At 39.0% G+C, this 24,283-nt stretch overlaps 2 protein-coding genes across 3 annotated transcripts in view; one reads left to right on the forward strand and one right to left on the reverse strand.

Annotated features, from left to right (window-relative positions):
- The window catches only part of larp1 (La ribonucleoprotein 1, translational regulator), a 51,684-nt gene extending 40,722 nt beyond the window's left edge, over window positions 1–10,962 (forward strand). The window contains exons 13-21 of the mRNA XM_033978192.2: window positions 387–713; window positions 2,984–3,107; window positions 3,780–3,985; window positions 4,778–5,042; window positions 5,276–5,420; window positions 5,788–5,897; window positions 6,477–6,607; window positions 7,039–10,382; window positions 10,671–10,962. Coding sequence (XP_033834083.1) covers window positions 387–713; window positions 2,984–3,107; window positions 3,780–3,985; window positions 4,778–5,042; window positions 5,276–5,420; window positions 5,788–5,897; window positions 6,477–6,607; window positions 7,039–7,305 — 1,575 coding nt within the window. The 3' untranslated portion in view covers window positions 7,306–10,382; window positions 10,671–10,962. The remainder of the gene's footprint in view (window positions 1–386; window positions 714–2,983; window positions 3,108–3,779; window positions 3,986–4,777; window positions 5,043–5,275; window positions 5,421–5,787; window positions 5,898–6,476; window positions 6,608–7,038; window positions 10,383–10,670) is intronic.
- A 240-nt stretch (window positions 10,963–11,202) lies between these two features.
- faxdc2 (fatty acid hydroxylase domain containing 2) lies at window positions 11,203–24,067 on the reverse strand. 2 transcript variants are annotated; one of them, XM_033978300.2, is made up of 9 exons: window positions 23,998–24,067; window positions 21,496–21,521; window positions 19,930–20,045; window positions 19,022–19,125; window positions 17,836–17,957; window positions 15,662–15,867; window positions 14,223–14,328; window positions 13,797–13,963; window positions 11,203–12,948 (listed from the first exon to the last, which is right to left on the reverse strand). In XM_033978300.2, exons 1-9 carry the CDS (start codon window positions 24,020–24,022, stop codon window positions 12,792–12,794), a joined length of 1,029 nt encoding a protein of 342 aa, XP_033834191.1. In that variant the 5' UTR covers window positions 24,023–24,067; the 3' UTR covers window positions 11,203–12,791. The 2 variants fall into 2 exon arrangements, with proteins under 2 accessions (XP_033834191.1, XP_055082916.1); XM_055226941.1 differs by having other exon boundaries at window positions 19,930–20,033; window positions 23,998–24,064.
- Between the last annotated feature and the right edge of the window lie 216 nt (window positions 24,068–24,283).

Here is a 24,283-nt window from a genome sequence, read left to right on the forward strand (position 1 = left end):
TTTGTTGTTTGTGGAGGAGATTATGGTACTTAAAAAATTGAAGCCTTTGCAATTGGCTACTTGTGTTCTTTCAACTCTCCATTTGATTAATCTTAAAACCCTAATTTACAAGCAGGTAGCCAAGAGACTTTTCATAATGCAAACTGACAATGTATCGGATGTTTAGCAAAACCTATATATTTCTAAACAAAACCAAGATAAAAAAAAAAATCAGATTACGATATTTTATAAACCTTCTTGCTGTCATCTTGCTATATTTGGTGTCTTCTGTGTGTAAATAAAATGTAGCAATTGATAAACTTAAAGAAAAAACACACTGAAAAGGTGTGTTCAAACTTTTGACTGGTAGTGTAGATGAACTTAACTCTTCTGTGTGTCTTTCTCAGGACGGAGGGGAGCAGGACGAGCCAGAGGAGTTGGACTTCATGTTTGACGAGGAGATGGCTCAGATGGACGGACGCCGAAACACCTTCACCGACTGGTCAGACGAAGAAACCGATGGAGAGATAGACGACCAGGACTTAAACAAGATCCTGATTGTCACGCAGACTCCGCCCTATCTACGCAAGCACCCGGGCGGAGATCGAACTGGCAACCACACCTCACGCGCCAAACTGACCAGTGAACTCGCCAAAGTCATTAATGACGGACTGTTCTACTATGAGCAGGATCTATGGGAGGACACCTATGAGCCCGAGTACGCAACCATCAAGGTAAAACCACTTATTCACCGTGATGTTGTATTCTATTTTTTACTTCATAATCGGGTTGTGAAAACGATTGAAAATCAGATACTAATCGACTCTAAAATAAGTATTGAAATTAGACCATTTGAGCAGGTATCTATTGAAGATCCATCACCTGCTTGTCTCCATGGAGATGTTCTTGTTTTGCCTGAAATAAAAAAAATAAAATGGGATTAGAGTGTGTATATCTCACTAACTGCCAGTCGTTGCTAACGTCATTTTAGCCTAGCTTAGCTTCTTACTTCAGCCTCCCTTGTACACTTGCTGTCATTTATAATCATAGATCCATGTTTATAACCTTTTTAACTTTAAACAACTGTAACCTCTTTTTAATAGGAGATAGAGAGAGATAAGTTTAATGCTTATCTGTGGAACATTCCTGGCGAAACAATAACATCTCCATGGAGACGAGCAGGTGGTGACATGACATTATCGTCCTGTTTCTGGAGCGGTGTGGCTCAGAACGGCACAGAACTCTCATGTGGAGGAGAGAGAAGTGGCTTTTGTCTGTCATTTTTGGTTCATTGTTTCATTGTTTTGCTTTTTGTGGACTCTTCACGCGTTCACCGGCAAACGTCCAAACTACCTTTTCAATAAACAAAACAGAAAAGAAAAAAAACACCAGTATTTATGTAAAGGACTCATTTTAACTGCTCCTCTCCTCCTCTGGGCTTTCAAGATGAACTCTCACAGCTGTTGTTGCAAATCCGTGAGTGAAGTTTGGACACAATTAGACTATTTTTACATATTTTTAATCTCATTTTTGACAGACAGGTACCAAAGGGCATTTGGGACTAGAAAATTCAGGTTTTGTTTTGGAAATAGTTAGTTTCGTTTTGGATTTTGGCCGAGGCAGAGGAGAGAGAAGAGCAGTGAGGAAGATGAGATTTAAAAAGACATTTCTCGCCGCTATGTTTTGTTGCTGTATTTCCATTTCAAGACTTCTCAAGAGGTTTGTTGGGAGTGAATTGAAAATATTTTTACTTCAAATTTATATCGAAGAGATATTAAAACATTTAAAATTTAAAATGAAGAGATTTTTTACAGAACAATTTGCAAAACGTATTGATTCAAAATTGGTTTCATTTTATGGACTTTTGCGGTGTTGTCTAAGGAATAGACTTGATACTGATTCTGGTACCATGATGATAATAAATATTTTACTCTATACTCTTTATTTAGGCAGTAGAATGTGATTTTCAACATTAAATCCTATTACTTTCTTTTATATTACCATGTGGCCTTATATCTGTGTAATCCCTCAGTCGTACAGGTAGGTTCCATCGTGGTCCATGGGCGTGTACTATGTGTGTTATACTTGCTCTGATACAGCTCAAGATCATGATAAAGGTATTAAAAGTACATTTCTGTCCTGTGACTTTTTTTTTAGTATTGAGACCTGCTCAAATGAGTATCTAGTTTTGATACTAGTTTCAGTATTGAGTAGTATTTGATTTTTTTTTTTTAATACTTTTGACAGCCCTAATGTGTACTTTATTTAGTTGTAATTTTTATTTTGAATTGTACAACTGTACAATTTTGGGAAAAACACAGATTTTCATTGTATTGTGATTGAGGTTAGAGTTGCAATTTATGTTTTAATAAATATGATTCTGAGTTCAGAGTTTATATTTTAAACACATCTAGAAGAATTGACAAAAAGACTCAACACAAGAATCACACTACAGAACATGTTTGTACAGATCTAAACTACAGGGTTAGTAGTTTTTATGTAGAATAAGACAGGTGGTTTTGTTTGTGAAGGAAATTCTGGTACTTCAAATATTAGCTTTTACTAATTGTGTCCATTTTAAATTGTCATTTTGATTTGATTCATTTTTTCATTTATCTTTATTTATACAGGGAGAGCTCAATGAGAGCACTATTTTTAATGGGTGCCCTGTTTAAAATACAGAAATATACAAACAAAACAAAAATAACTACATAAATCCATTTAAAACAATCTTGGACCTCTGGTGTATTAATCAAATATTTCCTTTGTTTTTATTCTATTATAAAATTAGTGAAGCGTGATTTTTTTTTTTTTTTCCAGCAGTTTGTAAAGTTGTTGACTTTGTTGAAGATTGGTAGCTGGGTTCCTGTTACTGGCTCAGTTGTGACGAAATGTAACAGATTATTTGGTCATAATCCATGAGTTATAGTTATAAAGTTACATGTGTTTTATCCTTGTTATATTATGTTCTAATTTAAAGATATTTTGCTGTGTTTTTTTGCAGCAAGAGGTGGAGAACTTCAAGAAGGTGCACTTGATCAGCCGAGAGCAGTTCGACTGTTTGACCCCTGAACCTCCCGTCGACCCCAACCAGGAAGTGCCCCCTGGACCCCCCAAACCTCAGCAGAGTAAGGACAATTATACAGTTTTTCTTAACTAATTCACTGTAGATTCACATTCACAAACTGCATTAGTGCTTATAATTACAAAGGGCTGCCAAAACACTATTGTAATTTCTGTTGATCACTGGTGTTTTTTCTCCTCAGTGCTGACATTCAAATTTTAGACACATTTGGGCATGTTTTTGTAGTTACTTTTATCTTTTGGAGATTTATGATAAATTTGCCATTATCTTAGTTATGATTTAGACAGTGATTGGGTTTATTTTTTTATTAAATTGAAAGGTGCACTATGTAACTTTTTTGGTGAGGTCAGTCACTTGTCTCCATGGAGGAGGTGATGCCAACAGGTCAAGTTACAGGTCAGATCTGTAGAGAGGTGACCCTCTCCTTCACAGAATACTGAATGAGAATGTTTTTAAAGTTATTCAGTTGTTCCATAGTCTGGCAGATACTCCATATTATGAAACATTTAACATTATAATCAACACTCCAGGCAAAGCATATCTTCTGCATGGAGACAAGTGACTGAACCCACCAGAAAATGTGTTCCTTTAAATGAAGTTAAACATTTTTGATTCTGTATATAGAGATGAAACAAGGCTTTTTTCTTGTACTGACTCTCCCTCTCTTTCCCCCTCACCCCTCTCCCCTCCTGTCTCTCTCCCCGTCTCTCTCCAGTTCCCACAGACGCTCTGGCGAACAAGCTCTTCGGTGCTCCTGACCCCTCCTCGATCGCACGCTCTCTCCCCACCACCGTCCCCGAGTCGCCCGGTTACCGTAGCAACAGGACACCGCGCACGCCCCGCACGCCGCACAGGAAAGACCCCACCATGACGCCGCGTTTCTACCCCGTCGTCAAGGAGAGCCGGCCCGTAGACGCCAAGGTACTCCATTTTACGATCCCCATAGTTTAAACAAAGTTGGTGCAAAGTTCAATGCATTGTCAAAAAGTGGTGGAATTATACAACCCCAAAGACGTGATTGTTGTCAGTTGAAAGCACTTTAAGCCATAAGATTAATATGACAACTTTGTGGAGCCAATCCCAAACAAATAAGGTCCAACATTTGTGGGTCACTGTATTTCAGTTGTAACTGTTCTGCAGATTTTCATGTCTCTTCTGATTTTCATGTTTCTCTTATCTGATCTCAGCAAAACACAGTAACATATGGAGGATAACGTGTTATATGCAAATTATAATGTAATGAGTTGTCAAGGATTATAACTATAGAGCAGACACAAGTACAATGTCTCTTTGTAGTTTTTATACAGTGGTCCCTCATTTATCGCTGGGGTTACGTTCTAAAAATAACATGCAATAGGCAAAATCTGCGAAGAAGTCAGCTTTATTTTTTACAATTATATATACTGCCTGGCCAAAAGAAAGTCGCCACCTGGATTTAACTAAGCGCATAGGTACGGGTTTGCTGCAGTTGGTCAGGTCTAGGTTCAACAACAGTCTGTGCTCAAAGAATGAGGTCAGCTGACACCTGAATATACTGAATGACCAGGTTATTCCATCAATGGATTTTTTCTTACCTGATGGCACGGGCAGATTCCAAGATGACAATGCAAGGATTCATTGAGCTCAACACTTTGTACACTTTTCTCAGACAGGCATTAGCATTTAATGTTATAGCGAGGGACCACTGCACTCACCTTTGTATCTTTGCCTCAGACACCGAGGAAGAGGAAGACCCGGCATAGCTCTAACCCGCCTCTGGAGTGCCACGTGGGTTGGGTCATGGACTCCCGGGAGCACCGCTCCAGGACTGCCTCCGTAAGCTCCAACGCTAGCCCCTCCGAGGCCACCCCCGTCCTGGGCACCATCGGAGCCACCCCTCAGTCCCTGCCTAAGTTCCAGCATCCCTCCCACGAACTGCTCAAGGAGAACGGATTCACCCAACACGTCTACCACAAGTACCGCCGACGCTGCCTCAACGGTAACTAAACTGGGACTGAACTGGGACTGAACTGGGACTGAACTGGGACTGAACTGGGACTGAACTGGGACTGAACTGGGACTGAACTGGGACTAAATTGGGACTAAACTGGTCAACCACAAGTATCACCGGCACTGCCTCAGCGGAGACGGGGACCCTGGACTAATAATAAAATGCACTCTGCATAGTTCAAGATTGTATTTATTAATGATGTTTTTCTGAACAAATCACAGAGCGGAAGAGGCTGGGGATCGGCCAATCGCAGGAGATGAACACGCTCTTTCGTTTCTGGTCGTTTTTCTTGAGAGATCACTTCAACAGAAAGATGTACGAGGAGTTTAGACAACTGGTGGTGGAGGACGGCAAAGAGGGATACAGGTACAACCCACATGAGCATGTTTAAAAGGAAATTTTTAAATGCGTAATAATGGTGTGGGATTTCCAGTTTTCTTTAAGTTTATGAAATGAGGGAGAATTGTATTGATCTCACAGAGGAGAAATTCACTCATGGCTGTGGAAATCATTAAAAGGGAATCCAGTCAAAACCAATAATAAGAATTTTACTTTTGCCACAGTTAATGTTTGTTTTTTTTTTTGTTTTTTTTTAATATTGTTAAAAATGAATGTTGTTGTTTTTTTTAATATTTTTTAAAAAGCCAGCAGGGGTTTAAACATTTTTCCAAAGAGGCCCTGTTTAAAATGTGCACCGGAAACTCAAACTATATTTTGTTTTGTCCCCTTTCAGATATGGACTTGAATGCCTCTTCAGGTACTACAGCTACGGTCTGGAGAAGAAGTTCAGACCGGACATTTTCAAGGACTTCCAGGAGGAGACCATGAAAGATTATGAAGCTGGTGAGTCACCTTTACTGTTGAATCTGTAGTATCTGATTTATAAACTGTTCCGATACAAATTTCAATACATCAATTGATGTCAGTGCAGAGACTGACAACAGCATTTATTCCCATAAATAAAATGAGACAAAACCGTTGCAAATGTGTTATGGGGCTGTTATTTATCTCGCGAGTAACTATTGAACAGATTTGTATAAATAACAGTTCAAATCATTATGGGACTTCCCGGGCCGACTACGACCAGTAAATATTATTACATCAATTTCAATGTCCAACCAGGATTTCGGCTAAACCAGTATTTGGAAGCCGATATCAGTCCAAAAATGTTCTGAGTCGGAGAATATAAATTAGATTTGTTGAAGATTGACTTGGTAGGAGACAATATTATACATTTTTGTGGTAATTGGCACATTTCAGGATTAGTATATGAGTCTCAGAATACATTAAATAAGTGAGGATTAACTGTGGACCACTACAACCCATTTAAAATTATTTGTCTGAAATGTTTTTCACAGTGCCTTAAAGTCAAAAACCTGCTGTGCTGTCGTCTTTAACCATTTCATTATTTTCCTGTTTCAGGTCAGCTGTACGGGCTGGAAAAGTTCTGGGCCTTCCTGAAATACTCAAAACAAGCCAAAACTCTGGAGATCGACGCCAAGCTGCAGGAATATCTGAGCAAGTTCAAACGTCTGGAGGACTTCAGGATCGACGTGAGTGAGAGAGAAGAAGGAAAAACCTTTAGGTCCACAAAGGGGACATTTAAACGCCAAAGTATAAGAACAGTGACAGAATTTAAAATGTGCAAATGACTTTTAACAGGCAGTGTGAAACTTAAAAATATCAGATGTACTAAATGTTATTGAAGATAGTGGAGATTGCTATGTAATATGCAATAACACAGTAGTAAGAGTTAAGGCTGCAGTTCACATGTTTATTACGTTGTAATTAATGAGGTGGGTACATTGTATTAAACAACACAAATTTGAATGTAATATTAAGACCTTTAAAGATGGATAAATCCACTTGATATTAATAATTCAATGTAATAAGTTAGTTAGAAAATCAAACAATGAAATCAGTCAGTAGACTAAATGTGATTGTTTTAATCTGTCTCATGTCTTCCCTCCGCCTCTCCCCCCAGCCCCCGATGGAGGACGGCGGACGCAGACGGCACTCCTCAAGCGGGGATGGCCGCCGCAGACACCCCTCTCAGAACTCCAGCAGCAGACCCCAGAGCCAGGCCAGTTCTACCCCCAACATGGCTCCTGTCTCAGGGTCGAGCCATGGAGCGTCTGCCCCCTCCTCTTCCACCAACCCCACCTCCTCCACCACAGCCAAGGACGACGCAAAGCCCGCCCCCTCCTCTGCTGACCCCATCCCCTCCTCTGCTGACCACACCCCCAAGTAGCTCCCATGAGTAAAACTGAGTCAAAAATATCTTTAAAATATCTGCAAGTCGCTGTTTCACCACACGGAGCAGAGAGGAGTTACTCAACCCCACGAAAACTGGATTCATCGCAGTGGTGCAAATTTTTTTTTTTTTGTCTTGATGAGGCAAATTTTGGTGTATATTTTTTTTGTTTTGTTTTTTGTTTTAACCAATCACGTATAACGTATTCTTTTTCTTTTAAATATTTAATTTTCGTTCCACTTCTGACCCCTCCAGTGTCTCATCGATGTCCAAATAAAGTTATTTTTGATTTGGAGAAACTTTTGGGGATTTGACCTTAAACTGGGTAATGAACTACACCCCTCGCTCGCGCCCTCAAGTGGCCATGATGCTCCTGTACATCCAACTCGGACCAAAGTGGGTTGAAACAGATTAGCGACTGATGCAATGTCATCCACAGATGTATTACCCCGAAAAACGGCTAAAATACTTAAAAAGCTGGATATTTTTTGGGGAAAAACACAACTATGAACCAAATGAGTGGCGTAAAGACCTCACTACGGACACTATTGTTGAAAGTTGCCTTATTTTAATGGTTTTACCGCTTCAAAACGTGCCGCTACCTTTTTGGTTTGATCGTAAAGCATCGAATATCAACTAAATCCTCCACAAGTCTGCCAATTCCTCTCACAAATTTGTCCCTCTTTTGTTGCCGTTGAACTGTCTTCCAAAACAGCCTGTTACATGTTACGACCCCTCACTGGAAAAATGAATCCAAGAAAATCGAATGGAAAAGTTGGGATGAGCTTCCGACAAGTGCTTCCTGGCTTTTGGGATCTTAAAAAAAAAAAATCCAAACTTCATACCACGCAAGCTGCAACCCTCAGAAATCCATCGTTTTGTCCATTTTTCATGACTGGAAATAAGAATCTGGAGTAACTTGAACCATGATTGCGCAGTTTACGATGTTTTTCCTCTAATGTGAATTTGACAGAAGAGACCCAACCCTTTCCCCAATGATAGCAACTTGTTTTATTAAGATCAGATTATATACAATTGCCTTAGACACATGTACTACTTTAATTTTTTAAAGGAAAAATGCTCATGATTCTATTTTAATGCTTTTTAATTTACAAATATTTGCAGTGTTTCTTCTTGCATTGTTCTGTTAAATGTTTTGGCCATGGGTTTGCGTCAGGCTGTTGAACTTTGTGTTAGCAAAAGGGAACGTTGAAGTCAGTTGCTAAAAAAAAATATTAGTTGCCAAGAATTTGAAAAGGCAGAAGTTGGTTACATTGTCGTTGTGTTGTTCAACTCGCCAATAGTAATCTCTGACCTGTCATCACAAAAAAACACAAAAAAAAACATCAAAAGGCTCAAAAATTACAATTAAATGTGAAAAATGCACTGTGTAATTTTTCCAGTGGTGGGTAAGCCATCTGCTTGTCTCCATGGAAACGGGCTGCTTTGTCAGGATTGTTTCTCAGTATGACATTAAACTTATCTATTTAGTATTTATTTCAGTACAGATGTTTTTATCACTCAAAAATACATGCATTCTTACTGCGAGTGGGCTTGCCGCTCCACAGATCTTGTTGCTGGTCGCTTGTTGCATGCTTGAAGCTGGTGACGTTAAACCAATGTGGACTTTAGGCTAATTTATCCTCCACCTTTGGATTATTTCTATAGTGGAAATGATGTAGTCCACTTTTAGATCTAGTTTAGTCCTAGATTAGACCTGGAATAGTCCTGATATAGACCTGGTTTAGATCTGGTGCAACTCGGAAAGCCATATCTTTTCTTTGGTGGTACTTGGTGTGTAAAGTTTGAGACCCACTGTTCAAGGCACAGCAATAACATCACCACGGAGACAAGTAGATGACTTATCTTCCACCAGAAAAATCCCGCAGTGCACCTTTAAGGCCAGAATTGTAATGCTAAAACGTACCTGTTTCTTTGGTCGATTTCAGGGTCCACCTTTGTTGTGTCAGTGTTGCTTTTTTCTTCCTCCAAATTGAAATTATTAATGACGAATTTTCTGTTTGCCCCCAAAAAGTTTATCCTATTTTCTGGGAGATTTGTTAAAATTCATAAATTTAACATTTTAGAGCCATCGAATAAAATCAAGTGAATCACAGGTGATGGCAAAAATGGACCGAATGTTTGAGATTTGGAAGCTTTTTCACACAACGGGTAAATTTGTGAATTCTAATCGAGAATGTGTTTTACAAAATATCTTTAAAATGACCTTTAAATCTTAGACAAAGCTTAAAAACTAGGCAAATTAAAATTTCAAAATTGGGTTAAGTTATGTTATAGTTTATCATGGATGAATCTAAACTGTACTCTAAATATACATTGGTTTAAAGGGCCAATATTGCACTATTTTCTGTTGTTTCCTCAGCACAAACATACCTGGAGTTGTTTTGTTTCATTCACACGTTTAACACACAAACCCTGTATATTTAGGCTGAGTTCTTCTCTCAAACAAAAAAACACTGTTCCACCTTGTGATGTCATATGTTTGCAGGAAGTGCGCTGTGTTTTTTAACTCTGCACACCTCCACTAGAATCATTTGGCAAAACCAGAGCTGAAATGATCCAATCTGCTGAGCTAAAGGTAAAACTTCTACTACATGACATCAGAAGGTGGAACAGAGGATTTTGAGCTTTAGAGGTGTAAATAATGTAATGAATCAGGATTAATCAAACATGTGTGAATTAAACAAAACACAACTTCAAGGATTTTTTGTTTTGACGTAACAACATGGCTTGAAGCTCACAGGAATCCATTTTGTGTAATATAGGACCTTTAAATTGAGATGTTAGCAGCTAGCTCGTTTAGCAAAAGTTGTTTTTTTTTTCTTATCAAAGTTGAATGCCTTTTTGCCAGTTAATAAAAAGTTAATGTTTGAATCTTGTACTTTTCGATAAATCGCAAAAACTCAAAATATAATCTTGGAAATGTATTACCCTCCTGTGTGATCAAAGCCCCAAAACTGCTCTCAATGGAAACCGTAGGGGGCGCCGCAGCCTATACAATTTCAAATGGTGCTTGATGTTGGAAAAAGATGTCTTGAGACTGAAATTTAAAGGTGCATTGTGTAACTTTTCTGGTGAGTATCTATGGATATGATATTGATTGATTTGCCTGAAATGTTTCACAGTTTGGCGTTAAATTATTCTACTTGTTTTCAATTGTATGTTATTGTTCAAAAATGCATACATGCGTTCTTAATGTGAGCGGAGTAACTAGTTGTGTCACCTACTCGTGCTCATGATAAGACACATTTAACGCCATACTGTGGAACATTCCTGCCAAAACAATAACAGGCAGTTTCGGACGCTCCACTAGAAAAGTTCTGCAGTGCACCTTTTAAAAGAATGAATTCACGAAGCCATAAAATTATCTGCAAAGTGTCTGTAACCATAGAAACATGTGAATAAATGCTGGGCTCGTCGGGAGGAAAACCGCGGTGTTAAAAGGAACAAAAAAATCTCTAAAAGTGAAAAATGTAAAATACTTGAATGAGACGTGTATCATAACATTTACGATTCATAATCTCTGCTTTGTAGGCTGATGTGATTCGCTATTAGTGTTCTTTGTAATTTGTAGTAATTGTGCTTTTTCCTTAATAAAGAAAAAAACCACAAAATGGACAAAAAAACCTTAAATACCTGTGTATGGACTCTTTAATTTATCAAAGGGTTTAGATGAGTGTGGGATTTCTTGGCCGACATTGTTAAAAATGTAGAACAGCATCTGATTTACTTTTGACATCCCTAGTTTGTGGTGGTCGTAGAGGCTCATGGTGCAAATTGCCTCACTTTATTCAGTCTGCTCTGTTAAATTCCACCACCAGACGGCGCTGCTCTCTACACATTTACAATAAACACACAAGCAACAAGTGGCTTTAAACACTATTATTTTTAGAACAGTTTAAAACATACACGCTAAAAAACACAAAATTAAAATGATAAACGATTACATAATTCTTCAAAATACAATCTTTACATGATTGTAATTGCATCCTTTGCATTGCTCTTTAAAGTTTTAAGTGTTAAACATGAGAATTAGTTAAAAACAATCTATAAAGTACTTCCTGTTTGTCTTAGGTTAGCAGGGTTAGTATATTCTCCGCTGTATTCACTATTGTGCGCACGGCTTGGCTAGAACAATCATGTTAAGGACGTTTATACATTTTGTTCACTTTTGTCTAAACTAGCAGACAATTCAAAGTGGTAAATCCCAGTTTTAAATGAAATAATCTAGTGCCACAGTTAAATCAGTTAAGTGCACTTTTTGTGAGACTTTCAGGTCAATAGGGGAAAAAAAACCTAAATGTTTAAATATAAAATTCAAACTTTTCTGTAAATTACTGGCTTGAATTTGATATATCTACATTTCAGTTATTCCCAATTTACCTCAAATGTCTCACCTTAAAAATGAAAACCTTAAAAATGAATCGAAAAAAAGTTAAATAAAGTAAAAATAAAAACCTTATGAGATCACACTGATTTGTAATTGCATTTAGGCTACAAAAATATATGATTAGTTTTAAAGTTGTGGTACATTTCTTGTCAGTAGCAAGTATATTTCAACTATTTTGTGGCCCAGTGAGTTAAGTATTTACCCACTCTCCAGAAAATAACTGATTTAATTATCCCGTAAGTGCATGATATTGGTCATTGTCAAGACAAGGAAGAGCATCTGAAGTAAAAAAAAAAAACCTGTCAAAACTCATGTCAAAAAATGCTAAATGTTTTGTTTATGAGGAAGATAAGAACATAAAAATATACCACATTTAATAAACATGAATAATACATTTAAATAGATTAACTTGTTTACATTCCTTAAATACATAGAAATATATAGACACCTAGTTTTGTTTATGTAAAAAGAGTGTGTAGTGAAGAGGTTTTTTAAATAAAGTTATATTGCGGGATTGCAGATGACACTGTAACTGAGATGGGGGTAGGTGAAATATTAAATGTCACTTTTGTTTATTTATATTGACAGATGACGTTGATATTTGTGCCAGTTTTTGTTTCATGTGGATAGGTTCAGTAATTACAGCGACATTAAAAATAAACCAGGTCAACACATTTTACCACAGTCGTCTGGCCTTTTCTCCAGCTCAGTTTAAACTATGGATAGTGCAATGATCAGATTCAACATTTGTGAGGTTTCCTTATAAATATATCGTATAATTAAAGGTCTTGTACCCGATTTTTCCCATGTATTTGAGCAGAATGTGATTTTCTCCGCAAAAACTCTAAACTGGTCTCTGAAAGTTGTGAAAAGTGCTTATAAACTCAATGTAGTGAATAATTAGAATGCTCTGATTGCAAGAGGGAAGTGAGGGATAACTTTGGACCACTGCAAACCGTTTAAAATGAACTGTTTTTCAGTTATTTTAAGACAGTAAAAATCAGGTACGGTGCCTTTAAAGCGAACTCCAAAACTCCAAGCTCCGGCTCCCGCTCACGAGGTTACCCCGGGTTCAGAGGCCTTTCTTGGGCTCGTCGGGGATGCTCTCCGTGAGGGGGGTCAGGCTGGTGAGGAGCGTGTGGCGTTCGTACTGTTTGGTTTGTCGGAACTTTGAGTCGGTGCCGTGAAGTCGGTCCAGAATCCCCAGCACGCCGTAGCACTGGTTAAACCTGAGACAGAGGGTCAAAACATAAGGTAAGATTTATGTGACATCACTATATTCAGAACTGACCTGTAATTACTGAGCCTAACCACATGAAACAAACTGTGAAATTATTTTTTCACAGCTTCAAAATAGGGTTTTTCATTATTCAGCCAACGAGTGACTGAAAATAGTTGCTCTATGAAGTCTATAAAATATAAACCTGTATCCATTTATTAGAGCACAAAGTTAGGCAGCAAAATTATGTGTATACAATGGTAATAGCTGTGGTGGAAGACGTACTTAATTTAGTTTCTTGAGTAAACGTACAGATACCGAAGCAAAAAAAAAAAAAGTGTCACATGAACAAAAATCTACTTGCGTAAAAGTACTACCCAATTAAAAATGTACTGAAAGAGTAAAATTAAAAGTATTTCCTGCAGATATTGAGCACTAATTAAGCTTCAGATGGATTTATTTTGATAGAAATCTGTGCTGGATTTTGTTCAGTAGTTGAATTGATCCTTTTTTCTAGCTGTTTTCATTTGTATATTTTTGTTTGCGCAAATAATAAATGTGCTAAAAATAAACCCCTCAGGCTTTACAAAAGGTCTCAAACAATAATAAAAAATACTTTATACTTTCTACTCCACCGCTTTTTATAACAGGACTGAAACGTAAGAAACTGGCTCTCAAATGTAGTGAAGTAAAAGTAAAAAGTAATGTACAGATACCTTAAATCTGTGTAGTTGTAAGTGTAGTATAAGACTTTACTACTTTTACTTTGTTACGTTCCATCACTGTGCAGTAGCCATGTAAGGAATCTGATTTTAATTCTTCCACATAATACATAATTCTTAAATCCCTTGGACATACCTGAGGTGGTGGAAGTCGTGGAACTCGGGCGAGGGCAGGAGGGGCAGATGGTACCCGCAGTGAGACACAGTGGTGCTGACGAGGGCGAGACAGTACCACAGACACGTGGTACTGATGTGGGAGCCCAGGATCACCGGGCCAATGGCTACGGGCAACATGTTTGAGATCTGACCCGAAATACACACAGACGAGAGAGGGGTTAAAGGTTAAAGTGCATGTGACAGATTTAATGTTTTTCTAATTTTGACTTGGCTTGGTTGGATCGTACCTGTGGTCAATATTTATCATAGTTTTACATCAGTTAAGTGGCAGTTTGAGGAAAAGAGTTAAGAAAAGTATGTAGACTGGGTGGTTGTAGTGGGAGGGTTGTGATGGTTGTGAGTGGGGTGGTTGTGGTGGTTGTGAGGGGGCAGATGTTGTACTGACCACGTGCTCCAGTGGGTGGGCGTAGATGCAGACAATGCCGATCGGAGCCGTCCACTCATGGTGCTGTTTGTGGAACGTCTTGTACAGACTCGGCTGGTGGAACAGTCTGAGGGACAAGGACATACTGTCACCTGGTTGTACACATGTGCTCCACTAGGGGGCGTACATCAGGTGTTTACATATTGTTGAGTTTCAGAGGACATCATGACATTCTATAGGCCAATCAAATAAAACACACATGGAAGACAAATAAAATAAAATGTTCAAATGCAGATTTATATTGTAATACTGTGAGTGTTTGGAAATCCGAGCGTGAAGCCAAAGAGCCAGTCTAGAGGCTGTTGAAGGTACATGCCCCTTCTTCTTGGACTGTTGGTTTGACTGTATAAAGTGAGTGTCACGTCACCCCATCAGTTACGGGGTGAACTTAGAGCCAGGCTCCATATTTAGAATTCCGACCTCAAGTATCATAGCGACCAAAGAGCCAAACTGGAGCGAGGCTGTGGACGGCAGCGTCCTTTCCTTGTCTCGCTTAGCAACGCTGTCAATCAAACGCACCCTCGGGGAAAGAAGGCAGCTGATTTGTCTCTTATTAATGTTCATATCCTGAGTTATGGACACAATAGTGACATAAACATACCAGGATCGTGTAGAGTGAGTCAATATGAACATTTTAAGGCCAAAATGACGAGCGACAGCAGCATTTACAGAGAGAGGGGCCACAGTTTTCTAATGTAAAGTGAATTGGAGTCAGAGTTGATGGAGCCGGAGGGCAGCCCATGATCACTTCCTATTTGGAACGTGACGGCTAACAGGTTAGCTATGTCCATTTATATATACAGCCTATGGTTTGCCAGAGGGCGTGTGCTTAGCAACGAGCCCGTCAGTCAAATCTATCCTTAACTCTAGTGTGAGCGACCGAGGACAGAAGGCGCCTTCTGGTTACTGATGTTCATATATTAATTTCGAGACAAAATAGTGAAATAAAAACTCCAGGATCATGTAGAGCCGGTTAATACAGACATTTTAAGACCAAAATGGCGAGAGGCAGATACAGAGAGAGGAGCAACGTTTTTTTCAATAAAAAGTGAATTGCAACCAGAGCTCAAAGGAACCATTTAGATCCCATGCTGACTTCCTATTTGACAGCTAGCACGTTAGCTATGTGCAGTTATATATACAACCTATTATGGAACATCACCAAGCAATAAAATCTCCATGGAGACAGGCAAGTGGTGGACCGCCTGACAGAAAAGTTACATATTGCACCTTTAAAATGTTTTTTAAAAAGAAGACACAGGTTTGTGAAGATGCAAGCCTGCTCACAGTAAGGACACATGTTTTTATTTGTTTTTCAGTGCAAAAAAAACAACATTTTGGACCTGGTTTTGCCCTCGTAGGTGATAAATGAAGACACATATTACATTGCGCTCTCTGACCTGTGTGAGTAGTAGAACATGATTTCCTCGATGATGACAAAGCCGGTCAGCTCCAGCAGAGCCCAGTGAAACGTGGGCAGCTCGGGGCCACAAGGCTGCCCCCTGTAGGACATCAGGTGGTACGCCGCCACCACCATGGGCCCCGAGATACACATGTGGTTAAACAGCACGGTCTTCAGGGCGTGGCGGAGCTTGGCCGGGTCCACCTGCGAAAAACAAAAGGTAAGGTGAGAATTAAGATATGAAAGATAAAAAAGCCTTTGTTATTTAGTGTCCTGTGTAGGGTTACTTTTGTATTTGTGTTTGTTGATCTATGCTAACAGGAAGGTACTGAACTTTATACCAGTTTTTGTTTCATGTGGGTAGGTCCAGTAATTACAGAGATATTAACGATAAACCAGGTCAACAACTCTGCAATCTGACAGTTAAACAGAAAACTCCACCATAGAAATCTGACCTGTCTCCAACTCTGTTTAAATTTTCCGTCATCAAAAGTCATTTAACCTGTGATAAACACTTAAACTACACCGATTCTTAAATGTGTTGATATCATGTGAACTCAACCTACCTAACCTACCTAACCACCTAACCATCATGCTGGGAGTGTTCTACATGTATCTCTAAGGTGAAATGTTCTGCAGTTACCATGGTGACACAAAAACGGTGAGTGCGACAGTCAAACATTGTTAGCTAATGCTAGCTTGTGACTGTAGTTTATGCTGTGAGGGACTTGTTTAACAGCACAAATCAGCTCACCTGTTATACTTCCTGCTAAGTTAGTTCTTTATGGTCAGATTGTTTAAACGAAGCTCAAATTAAAGTCTGACAGAACTTCAGACAGGGCAGTGCCTACAGTTAGCTTCACACCCCAAGGAATATTCATGGCATAAGCTGCAAAGAATCCGTTCTACAAACGACATATGTGTCATTATGTTGTAAACTAAACCCTGTGTGAAACATAGTAATGATATCGTCTCATTGATCCGACTGTTTCCGCTGTGTCCGTTTTTAATCTCTACTCGATGACTGAAGTGCTCTAATCTGAGGCAAGAGTTTATCAGCAGAATGTCCCGGAGCCAGTATCAGGACTGGACTTTGGAGTGGACACATGGACAGGCCAGATACACTGAGCAAAAACAATATATCTGTCTGCACTGCAAAAAATAATCTAATCACATTCAGAATATTCATCTCAACTTTCACCAGGAAACGGACAGCAGCCGCTTCCCCTTCACCTGCTCCTTTTACTGTACAAACCTGATGTGTTCCAACATTAAAGCTACAGTGTGTAACTTTCTGGAGCTTGCACATCGTCAGTATGATTCCATAGAAATAGAAAGTTCAAACCATACTCCATAGAGATCGCTAAGCCATTTGCCGTACTATGGAATATTATAGCTATTATAGATAGTTTCAGTCCGTGGACCTTTGGACTTTTTATGATTTGTGGAGATGTGCCCTGATAAAAAGTTGTAATGTGATGATTGATACAGGAAAAGAATTTAATCCACAAACATCTTCCTGAGACGAGGAGACAAGTTGTTGTGAATGGAGTTGTGTTATTTGAGGTTACATTCTGATAAAATGTTATCTCAGTTTCAGATAACATCCTGAGTGCGTGAGATTTTTGATCTCACGCACTCAGGATGATATTTTATAAGCTGCTCTTGAGGTCAATATAAGTCCACTGTGTACTGTCTGCATTTAAAGCGTTTTATTGTCTGATAATCAGGACATGCGCTGTTAGCATGCTAGTTGTTTGCTTTATCATGACGGCAAAACTCTTGTTACACACTGCAGGGTCATGTGGCTCATTATCACTAATCATTTCCCGACAACTCAGCCCTGGTGTCTAAGAGTTGTCAAAGACTCTTAAAAACTCATCGTCGTGAATAATTAGGATGCTCTGAATACATGAGGTAAGTGAGGAATCATTTTGGACCACTGTAGACCGTTTAAAATGAACTAGTTCTGTTTTTCATGTTTTTAAGACAGTTGTCATATGGTCTAGTATGAATATGGTTGGTGTGTCAGTGTTTAGTGATGGTACAATTTAATGTGGAGTTTTTTCCTTTTTATCAAAATCGAGTTTGAGATGTTAGTATAAAGACAACATTAGTTCTTGTCCTGCATTATTATTCCTTTCATATATTCACAGATGTGATGGGAGTTACCGGGTTGTTCTTGTCCTGTTGGATCCGGTACTTTGTGATGAACGAGGGTTTGGCCATGATGTCCACAAACAGCAGCAGAGCGTTAGTCCCCCAGAAGACCACAGTGGGCACCAGCATGGTCCCTGAGAGAGAAAGAGAGGGGGGAGGGGAGGGAGAGAGAGAGGGGGGGAGGGAGGGAGGGGGGGGGGGGGGAGAGGGAGTGAGGGAGTGAGAGAGGGGCAGAGACCAACAGAGACCAACATAAATTAATAAATAGTAGGAGTCCAGTTTCAATAACAACTAACATGTTGAAACTAAAGAGCTGGTATATGTTTTAGTGTTAGAAAAAACCTGCTGACACAGGCAGAACATGCAAACTCCACAGTGTGAGCTCCAGATCTCAGAGACCTCATTCTGTCCAAAGTATTTTGTAAAACAAAATGGATGAATGTGGATTTAATGTTGCGTTCAACATGGACATGAGACAAAGCTGTGTGTGTTTGAAAATGACTCATTTGTGAAATGTCATTCAAACCTGACGCTGAGGTGTGGTTTTCTGCACAAAGTGACTCTTGTGTGGTCTCTGTCTTATGATTGTGTTACATGTGCTCTGAGGACAGATAACTTCTGCATTATGTTAAATGAACAAACAGCAGTTCGCATTTGAAATGTTCATTGACTGTGGTATAAATATTAATGATTTTGGAATTTATAGTTGGTAAATGGTCACATTTTTATACAGTGCTTTTCCACCTTCAAGGCGCTCAAAGGGCTTTAAACCAAAAAACCACTCACCCAGTCACACACACGTTCATACACCAGTGGACACAGACACTGGGCCGAGGGGGGTCAGGTGTCGTGCCCAAGGACACAACAACATTCATCTGTGGTTCAGAGGATCTGAACGCTCAACCAATGATATTTATGACGAGAGCGAGATTCGAGCAGACAACTTTCAGGTGAGTGGACAAACTCTACCAACTGAGCCACTGTCGTCTCGTTGCAGTGAGCTCAGCCGAGTTCGTGGCTTTCAGCTTCCTGTTATATGCAACATTTTGATGACTTTGTCCCATTCAAAAGATATAATGTTTAGTTTTGAATTGTTAATCACTATGGCAAATTTCCTAATTTTTCATAGTTAATTTTCCCACATATTTAGATTCAAAGTGTCTTCCTCACACCTCGATGAAAGTGCATTCAGTCTCACCAAGGTAGAACAGCGCCTGGTCGTGTCCCTCAAACCGTGAGTGAAGTTTGCTCCACTGATTCTGCCAGAAGTCTCCAGATGCTCCCCAGAACTTCTGCAGGTGCCTGAGACCAACCAGAGCACAGACCAGAGAAGAACCATCAGATCTACAGTGTTATAATGGCTAAAGAGACGGCTAAAGAGACAGGTAAAAGGCATACGACAGCTCCTGATATTTTTCTAGTTCTGACTTGGTTGGGTGGGATAGGACCTGTGGTAAAAGGTCAGTCACTTTTAGTAAAATCGGAAAACATAATATAAACAACTATTCAAATTCAAATCACTTAAAATAAAGATTACCCGATTATTTTATATGTAGAATACTTCAGTTTGTGGTGTTATTTTAGTATTTATTATGCCTCAAAATTAGCATTAGCGTTAGCATTGAGACACAAACATCTCTCTTTCTAAACACAGAAGTGTCTCCAGTGAAGTGTTTGTTTTATTTGTGTGGTGTTTAACATGGTGTCAGTGACATCCAGCCGCAGCTCCCTGTCCACTGCCTCATCTTTAAATATTCATGAGGTTTTTACAGAGTCATTCTAAAATGAATAGAGATAAAACTGGACAGGAAATACTGACCCAAACAGTGAGATTGCCAGGTGCTGTTGTTCACAGAGCCAATCCTTGGCACAGGGCAAGTGCCGAGGATTGGCAGTTTAAGATTTAACAAAGCGTTTAACAAAATAAAGGTGTGTAATAGTGGAATTATCTCTACATGTCATATGTGCTGCCCGTGTCTAACCAGTGTGCACGATTTACACAAACAACTGAGCCTATCCTTGTTCCTATTGTTGTGATCTTTCAGTTGCTCCGTGAGACGAGAGAGGGCCCTCGTGTGTTTTTATGAATACAACAGATTTTTGTACCATGTGAGAGAGTTCCCAAAGGCAGCGAGAAACAGAATCCCAGAGCCGATCACAAATGCAGCTTTCTTCACCGAGTCCCACACTCCTCCAGGACCGTCCTGCTGCTGGAGTGAGGGCTAAAAAGAGGAGAAGGAGAGAGGGAGACGGAGAGAAGGGTAATAAAAGAGGGAGAGAGAGTGGGGGGATAGAAGGAGAGAGGGGGGTAATAAGAGAGGGAGAGAGAGTGAGGGGGGAGAAGGAGAGAGTGGGGTAAAAACAGGAGGAGAGAGAGTGGAAGGGATAATAAGAGGAGAAGAGAGAGAGACCGTGGGGGGTAATAGGAGGAGAGAGGGGAAGAGGACATGGAGAGAGTAAAAAAGGGAGAGAGACACCGGGGTAAAAAGAAGAGGAGGACAGAGAGAGGAGAAAAAGGAGGAAGAGAGGGGAGTATAAAGAGGAGAGGGGCAGAAAAAACAGAAGTGAGTGTGGAGGTAGGGTGCTGTTACAAATAGATCTGAACAATATGATTTTTATCTCATGATTCACAAGTTTAATGTCTTTATACAAATAGTTTGTTCTCTAGTACTTTTTTCTGTATAAATAGTAGTTTTTGCATGAACTCCCCCCCCCCAGGTATAGTCTTGTGAGTACAGTTTGGGTAAGATACACAGATATACGTAATAGTGTTGAGAGTTTTTGCCTCTTTAGTTGACCACTCGAACAGCAGGACACGTCTTTATTCCACCAAGAGCTGACCACCCAAGAAGATCACTGACCATTAGAAACAATTAAAATATCGGTCATGCCTTTGAGCTTTGACTGAGCCTCACTAGAAAAATCAAGTGACATAATCCAAATTTAAATCTCCCTTGAAATATTGAAACATGTTAAACTGGCAGTTGAAGGGAAGGCAGCGAAGAACAGGTTTATATAAACAACAAAAGACTGTTGTTTTGGGGAGAGGCCAAGATCTCAGTGCGAATAAAAACAAAACATGAGACAAAATATATCAAGAACTAAACCAATGATGGACGAAGCGGGTGAGGCTCTGCTCAAAAACTGCCCAGGAGATTTAAAGGGACAGTGCCAGATTTAAACCAACACCCAGTTTGAGAGTTTCAGTGTGAGAGTCATGCAGTTGTTTCCAGTTGTCTCTTATCCCAACCTAGTTTTTCGAGTCTGGGATAGTGTCAGCTGGTTTCTATGGCTGCAGGTCCACGGTGTCCAAGTCGACCAAAATGTTTATTAGTCGACTGATTTATATGAGACAACAGCAGTTAAATCCAGTTGAGAGAAATACACCGATATCTTTCCTCCACAAATGCACAAAGCAAATTCTAAATATTCCGTATTTGCTAAAATAGGTTAAAGTATGTCTGTCTGTCAGAGTCACCAGTTGTTCGTTTAGAGCTGGCGTCCGCCCAAACCCCCGGCGCTGCCCTGTGATTGGTCAGACCTCACTGGTGGTGCCAAGACAGATTCTCAGGACCTCGTGCACTCACGGAAATCACAGGAACTCATCTTGCTGGCAAAGCTACTAATCCCCTCCTATATATATTTACTTAAGGTTGGTTTAAAATGTCATACCTGTGTCTCGCTTGTGTCTCTCATTTCTGAAAACACAAAACAAAAAGTTCAAACAAAAGGTGTTCAAATATAGATCAGTTCCCAGGTACTTCATATGTTTTATTGCATGTAGAGATGGACAACAGGTCAATGCTGATTAAAGGACTGGTGATATCAGGTACTTTTTTCCATGTATTAGTCAAATATGGACAAGTTCCCAACATTTAGCATGTAGCTCTAAAGTGACATTTATGCAATCAACAGGAAAATACTTATGCAATTACATATTACACAACTGTAATATTGTAAACACGGCCACAACCAGACCAATATGTGATATCAATATGTGATTGTATATGTGATATCTATATGTGATATCTTTTTCTGTCGTTATTACAGCCTCATAAATGAAAGATTCATTTGGATCTCGGCTCTGATCCAGTTCAACTCAAAAAAGGTAAAATATCTGCCCCACTTTCAGATGATCTGCAGCGATCGCTCACACACAGCGGGGACTTAGACAGTTTTTGTTTAGCTTTTTTTCGGTTTAGTTTTGTTGTAAAGTGATCCAAACTGTAATGGTCTAGAGACAATATGATAGAGACAGAGGCAATGTTAAAATTTAATTCTGTTTACTTTACTTACTACAAAACTAAAACTGCAGGACTAAACCAGAACTAAACCAGGACTAAAACAGAACTAAACCGGGACTAAGCCAAGAGTAACCAGGACTGAACAACTGCAGCACTAAACCAGGACTAAACCAGGACCAAACTGTTATTCCAGTTAATATTTAATGACCCAACTTTCAGGTATGGTACATGTTATATCTTTATAATAATAAGATATATAATAATATGCTTCTAATAAATGTGTTCATTGCATCATTTTTGTTTATTTAGACTCTTATCTACAGTAATAATTGACACAATCGTGCCAACTGAAAAACCCTATGACCTCCTGTGAATTTTCTCTTTATTGAAAGGAGCCGCTCTTACATAACACGGCCAAACAGGAAAATCTGCAAAAAATAATTTACTCATTCATCTGAAAATAATCAAAAGGCTTTAGCATATTTATATAATATTTTACAGCAAATTCCTTATTAAAAATCTATATATAACATTTAGGGTTATCAAAAGTATTGAAAATCAGATAATAATCAAAAGTAAAACTAGTGTTGAAACTAGATACCCATTTGAACAAGTATAAATAAAATTTGGATGGATAAAAATGGACCTTTCCTCAACAGTTTCATCTTGAGTTTTATTAGAATAGTATAAGAACAAATAGTGTCATAAACAAATACTATTATTTTGTGTTGAAAATTACAACATTGTCTAAAAAAAGTGCTTTTAAATGATCATTTGGGTCAAAATCGAGTATCGAGCCGGTACTTTAGTATCAAATTTGAATGTTAGTATCGTGACAACACTAACAGCATTTGTGGTGTGTTATTGTTATAACACACCACACTGTGGAATAGCCACACAATACGGACATTTCATTTATTACATTTTATGCCAAAAAACTAGAATTTTAAATTGTGCTGAATTTCTTACTTTGAATTTTTAACTCTGAAAAAAACATGAATTTTAGTTGTTGAATTTTTAAGTGTTCATTTTCAATGTGTTAAAAAAAAACAATCGATCCAAAGTCGATTTAACTTTAATCATGAAATGCTGTAGGGAACTGATCTACAGTAATTGGTCAGAATTTGCCTCCAAGACCATCAGCCTCTGCCCCCCTCAGTCACTCACGCATAATGTAACTTTTCTGGTGATTATCTATCTTGATTGATTTGCCTGTAATGTTTCACAGTATGGCATTAAATGAATCTACATGTATTCAGTTGTATTATTAAAAAACACCCATTCTTCTGTGAGCGGAGTGACCTCAGGGCTGACAGGCAGTGCTGGGAAGTAACTGAACACATAAACTGAAAATACATATTATACATATACATATACATATTATATTATAATTTGTGATAGGAAATACATAACAAACGTGAAACAAACATAAATCTGTTTTTAATCATATGTTTCAGTTTTACTCTTTATTCTTCCCATCACTGCTGACATGTAACTCGGTCTACTTGTGTCACCTGCTTTAATGCCATACTGTGGAACATTCCTGGTAAAGCAATAACAGGCGGTTTTGGACCCTCCAAGCGAAAAGTTACGCAGTGCATCTTTAAGTTGTTTTCGTCACTGTTACACAACGAACACAAAAAATAAAAACGACACAAATGTGATAATATGTTATAGATAAAATTCTAAAACACTTGTATAGGCTAATAACACTGAGAAATAACACGATAAATGTAATATAACCACCTAATAAAGAAAATGTGGGTCTGCTACATAATGACGTCTAAATGCGACTTTTACGCATGGTTACGCACTCAGCCAAAAGCCCAAACGCGGGATAAATTCTTCCATACTGGCATCTCACCGCTATGTAATATTCAAACATAAATAAGCCCAGGACAATAATAAACCCCATGATTTCCCATCTCACCTCGCGTTTCTGTCTCTGCCGTCATGTCTCTGTGGTTGTCCGCTGGTAACACTGCGCTCGTGAACTTAAACCCAACGTTTATTTACACCCGAGGCGCACTCCTGATTGGCTGCGGCGCAGTCAGCTGACCCGGAAGTAGCGGAGCCTGTTGCCTGCTGTTTTTTTATTGTTTTTTTTGTCCCTCTGGATCCAGGTGAAGGGTGAAGCTCTCCACGCGACCGTCCATTGCCTTACCGGGTAGAAAAATAAGAGTTGAGTGAGTTTAGTAAGAATAAGTGAGTTTATT

This window comes from Periophthalmus magnuspinnatus, chromosome 14, assembly GCF_009829125.3.
Source record: "Periophthalmus magnuspinnatus isolate fPerMag1 chromosome 14, fPerMag1.2.pri, whole genome shotgun sequence".
Lineage (NCBI taxonomy): Eukaryota > Metazoa > Chordata > Actinopteri > Gobiiformes > Gobiidae > Periophthalmus > Periophthalmus magnuspinnatus.

Bases quoted from the DNA above. Each gene is read 5' to 3' on its own strand.
- faxdc2 (XM_033978300.2), bottom strand. From the start codon at position 24,022: ATGACGGCAGAGACAGAAACGCGAG. The intron at 21,522-23,997 runs GTGAGATGGGAA...TTGTGTTTTCAG, and splicing joins GGCAGAGACAGAAACGCGAG to AAATGAGAGACACAAGCGAG. The intron at 14,329-15,661 runs GTCAGAGAGCGC...CTTGTCCCTCAG, and splicing joins ATGTTCTACTACTCACACAG to ACTGTTCCACCAGCCGAGTC.